General features: G+C 42.7%; 1 protein-coding gene across 2 annotated transcripts in view; it reads left to right on the top strand.

The window, feature by feature from the left end:
- The window catches only part of anks1b (ankyrin repeat and sterile alpha motif domain containing 1B), a 354285-nt gene that overhangs the window by 222425 nt on the left and 126860 nt on the right, over positions 1–5000 (top strand). For both annotated transcript variants that reach the window (XM_063217502.1, XM_063217500.1), the window contains exon 15: positions 586–684. In XM_063217502.1, coding sequence (XP_063073572.1) covers positions 586–684 — 99 coding nt within the window. The remainder of the gene's footprint in view (positions 1–585; positions 685–5000) is intronic.

Raw genomic sequence — 5000 nt, 5'->3', positions numbered from 1 at the left:
ATACATTCACATTGATTCATCCCCTCAGTGGTATACATTGATTGACTGTGGGAAATACTCCTGTGCAGTGTTGCCAGATTGTGCTGTTTCCCGCCCAATTGGGCTGCTTAGGATGGCCGTGTGCGGGAAAAAAATGGATTTTGGCCAAAAAAATTCCCAATTTTTGGCCATAGAAATCAATAGAATTGGGCAGGATTTAGTGCTTCCAGGCGGGTTTTGAGAATTTTTTGGGCTGGAAATCTTCAGCCTCATCTGGCAACCCTGCTCCTGTGTGCTGATATGTCTGCAAATGTGTGTGTGTGAGAGGTCAGTGTGTGGTGTTTATTGAGGTCCATTTGTGAAACCTAACCAACGTGTTGGCTGACACATCATGCTTATGATTTCTGCCTCATTGCTTATTGATAACCGATTGACATCTGTGTGTGTGTGTGTGTGTGTGTGTGTGTGTGTATGTGTGTGTGTGTGTGTGTGTGTGTGTGTGTGTGTGTGTGTGTGTGTGTGTGTGTGTGTGTGTGTGTGTGTGTGTGTGTGTGTGTGTGTGTGTGTGTGTGTGTGTGTGTGTGTGTGTCTTTGTTGCGTGTACAGGGCAGCAATGTGGTCGAAGATCAAGACCTGCTGGAGATTGGAATCCTCAACTCTGCACACAGACAGCGCCTGCTACAGGCCATTCGGTTATTGCCACGGGTAAGAGCACAATTATTATTATTTCTATTTTGTTTGGTCTTTTACGACTTCATAGATGATAGGACAGTTTGAGAGGTGGACAGGAAGCAAAAGGGGAGAGAAACGGGGAGGGGTCGGCAAAGTACCCGGGCCAGGAATTGAACCCGGTTCGGCCGCATGGCAGACGAGTATCCTACCGGTTGACCACAGCAGGTCCAGGTAAGAGCACAATTTACATCACATTACGTACTGTATATGCCTGCTTTACACCTACCGTAGCTGTCGCTTTCATCCAAAATGACTTTTTAGGAACAGGATATTAGTTATACGCACATAGTCCCCGGAGCAATGACAGGATACAGGAGGTGTCTTGCTCATGGGTACTTGACCTGTTGACATGGGTGCTGGAGAATATCCAGAAAAGAAGAAGGAAAAATCTGCACACTGTTGCTTGGCACCGATTTATTCAACATAATGTTTCGACCTCAGGCGGTCTTCATCAGGTGTATAGGTGACCTCACACTACAGCTGGAGTATATCCACCATAGAGGTAGAACATAAGACTACAGACTAGAGATGCACCGGATCCTGATTTTTAGGATCCTGCCGGATACCGGATACCGGATCCACTGCTTAAGATCCTGCCGGATCCGGAACCGGATACCGGATCCTAAGAAAGGGTTTAAACACATAGCCTACTCAAACATGTGGGCCCTTTTCATCACCTTGGCTCAAACTATTTTGACTGAAAAGCCTCGGCTACCGGATCCTGGATCCTGGAACCGGATCCGGATCCTGTGAAAAACCCTATTATCCTGCCGGATCCGGAACCGGATCTTGGATCCTGTACATCTCTATTACAGACTACAAGACTTACAGTAGATGCCTTGCTCAATGGCACTCCAGTCATAGATGGATGTGAAGGAAAAGGAAAGGGTGGGATATGAACGTACAACCCTCTGATCTAAAGACCAACTTCCTAAACATTAGGACATGGTGGCTGCCCCATGGCCCAGGGCTTCATGTTTATTCATTGTAAGGTCCAAAAGTAGCAATGATTGAACACCCACAGGAAGTACCTAGAAGTCAGATCAATGGGCATTGATCAAATGCCTCTTCATATTACCTCTGTGTATTACAGGACAGAGGTGAAGCAAATGCAATCAGACCACTGACTTCTCTGACATTTGCAGTGATGGGCAACCTGTATTTAGAAGCTAGAACAAGGCATTTTGGAATATGTGGCACTGGATTGAACAGTAACCTTTGATTTCACTGGTACCTGCTTTTTTGGAGGGATAGGGAGAGTTGGAAAAGACAGATTGGGTGATCAGACTGCCTAGAATGTGAAATTCTATGCAACCATCTTACAGTACATGTCCAACTTGTGATCAACATTTACTGTTCCGTTTTGAATATGAAGAGGTTTGTTTGAGTCAGCAATTTTGCATCTTATTTCCATCTTATGTGTCAATCAAGTGTCTGTGTCCACTCTGTGCGATCACTCCCTAATATTCCCCCAGTGCATAGCTAACAAGCTAATATGTTTTGACACGCCAGTCATATTGAATTACATTAATTTACTTATGAATTAGCGCTAGGTGGCTGGCCATTCAAATTAGCTTTATTTATGGAGATGAAGATGTGGTTACATGGACACCCTTTAAAGGGCTTTGGTATATTTGATACTTGGTAGAGTCTCTTTGAGATTATTTCTACTGACAATATGGCAACACTTTTGTTTTAAATAACGATGTTGTGCCTATTGAAGAAATGGCCTGCAGGACCTGGACTCTTTGCTTGTTTGCTTTATTGTTCAATGCACATTGGATAGTGGTTCGGCTCGTTTCAAGTAGGGCGATTGCATTGTAGTGGGTTAAAGGTGTTTTAAAGAAGGAATCCATTACCATTTTCTTTTGGTCCTTAGCTGCTTATCTGGCGCTACATTTGTGTCTGTTACTAAAGATTGCTTTGCACAGAAATCAGAGTATCTGAGTATGTTATGTAATGTATGTACCGAGTCATGCATTTGCCTCTTTATGGGGGCTTTCTGGCTTGATTTGGCTCCAGTAAATGTTGTTTGGCGGGTTACAAGGAGGCCTTTTTTGCAATAAATTTAGTTTTCCTGTATATTCACCAGTTGTATAGCGTTTCTGTTCTGCCTCATCATGACTTTTTGTGGAAAAAACAACAACTGCCCCTCATTAAGAAAAGCCACTGCACAGTGTCCATAGAGAATTGTGTCCTGTATGTGAAAGGCCAAATGTTCTAGCTTGCCTTGCAACTTCACAGTATGTGACCGCCCTCTGACCTTGATCCCCGCTCTCTGAAAACGAGACCCCGGCTCAAAGGTCAAAACTCTGTGGCCAGGTAAAGGTCCTCGGGAAACAAAGCAAAAATAAAATGGCATCCATGTTGACCGACCGCTAGCATGACCTTTATGAAATGCTGTCTCATCTACTAGCACAGGGGTTCCCAAACTTTACCATGCCAAGGCCCCCCATGTACCGGTAGATTCCAGTCAAGGCCCCCCTGATATGGGCCGTGCCACACTATTTTTTCTGTGCAACCGGATTCACAACTCGATGAAATTGGTGCATTCCTAAAACCATTCAAGTACTACAGAAAGCATAATACATATATAAACATTGTAAAGAAGAAACTGATTCTACTGGGATTGTTTAGCTTATTGTTTGGTTTCTTTTAGACTTTTAAGTTTTTTAATGTATAAAATAATTGAGTTGATTTCACAATTATTTTTCCGGCCAACCTCCCGCGGCCCCCCTGGCATTCCCTCGTGGCCCCCAGGGGTCCCCGGACCCCACTTTGAAAACCACTGAACTAGCACAAAGCGCTACAGCAGCAACCAGTATGCAATTGTAAAAATGTACAAGGGTGTATCGCAAACACACATCTGTCCTTTGTACTGCCTTAGCCCTGTAAACATGATATAACATATTACAATCAGTAAACTTTATATACAGACCCAGGCCCGATACTGAAGAAGGTTTAGACCGAAATGTCAGACGGGCATTTTTTTTTGCCTTTTTGTTGTTGTTTATCTAACCAATAATTATGCTTGTATGTTAGGCTGTACAGCCTACATGATTACATTCTAAAGTGACTCCTCTGTAGGACTACTGCAAATATAATATCATTGTAAATAAAAAATAACTAAGGTTTAGAGGTTTTCTTCCATTTTCTCTTACCTAGAGATGCAGGGACACTAGCAGTGCTCCACCAAACTTTTGTTTTGGTTTGCTAGCTCAAAGTATTTTGAGATTTGGGATGACAACATTCAGATTCGGATGAGTAAGCTAAAAGCATTGTTATATCCAGCTTGTCCAAAATGCTATCTTTATTTGCAAGGCAATATGTCAAATTGATGTGGACTTCAGCTGATAGCGCTTGGTCAGACTTTGCAATAGTATTTCTGACAAACAACAAATTGCATTTTCGGGGACATTTTTTTTGTCTTGTGGAACATGGATGGTGAGTGCACACTGCATGTATTGGTTGTGGTGTGGAACAGACATCCAAATTGGGGTAGCAACTGTCCAAACCAGTCAGGGCTGACTAAACCCACACTGGATGGACTGACAGGAAGCCAAAATGGCTGAAATAAACCATGTAGACTGGACGAGGACAGGAGTTGCCGTGCTGAATGGCAAAGTTATTGGCTAAAAAAACATGATGCTTCCTGTCATCCATACCTGTAGTTCTGAAGGCAGGTCCATAACAATTGTCTAGTGTAGGGATAGGGTCCACATATCACAAAGTCACTTGTTGCAGGGTACAGACAAAAGTGTCAGACAGGTAGGTCTGCACACCGCAAAACAACTTAAAAAAAAAAAACAAAAAAAAACACTGTTTCGATCACCCTGGATCCGTGCCTATTTTGCATGACCCTTTGATTGATATTTTAATTCATGAAAGTTTATTTTTTGAAGTTTATTTCAAAGTGTGAAGACCTACCTTCTTAAAAGTCCCTCCCAATAAGACCTCTGGTTGTGTTCCAATTAAAGGACCAGTTCAGTCAACTTCAATATGCTGTTGTATTGCTCACGCTACCCTTGACTTGTCAGTACCCGGTGATGCCACATTTTTCGGCTCAGCCCTTTCCGAGATATGAGCTATTCTAATGGGGGCAGCGTTTGTTTACATTTTAAAAAAATGAGCCTACTCCAAATATTTTCCCAAAAGGTACCGCTGTTTGCTAGTTGTCTGCTGATGTTGTGTGGGAATAAATAAGAATGTTTTTTTGAAATGTAAACAAAGCGCTGCCCCCATTACAATGACCAGGATCTCGGAAATGGCTGAAGAAGAAAAAAAAAATC

This window comes from Engraulis encrasicolus, chromosome 15 (genome assembly GCF_034702125.1).
Source record: "Engraulis encrasicolus isolate BLACKSEA-1 chromosome 15, IST_EnEncr_1.0, whole genome shotgun sequence".
In the NCBI taxonomy this organism is placed as follows: domain Eukaryota; kingdom Metazoa; phylum Chordata; class Actinopteri; order Clupeiformes; family Engraulidae; genus Engraulis; species Engraulis encrasicolus.
Note: the sequence above shows the minus strand (reverse complement) of the source record. Positions and strands in the feature narration are given on the sequence as shown.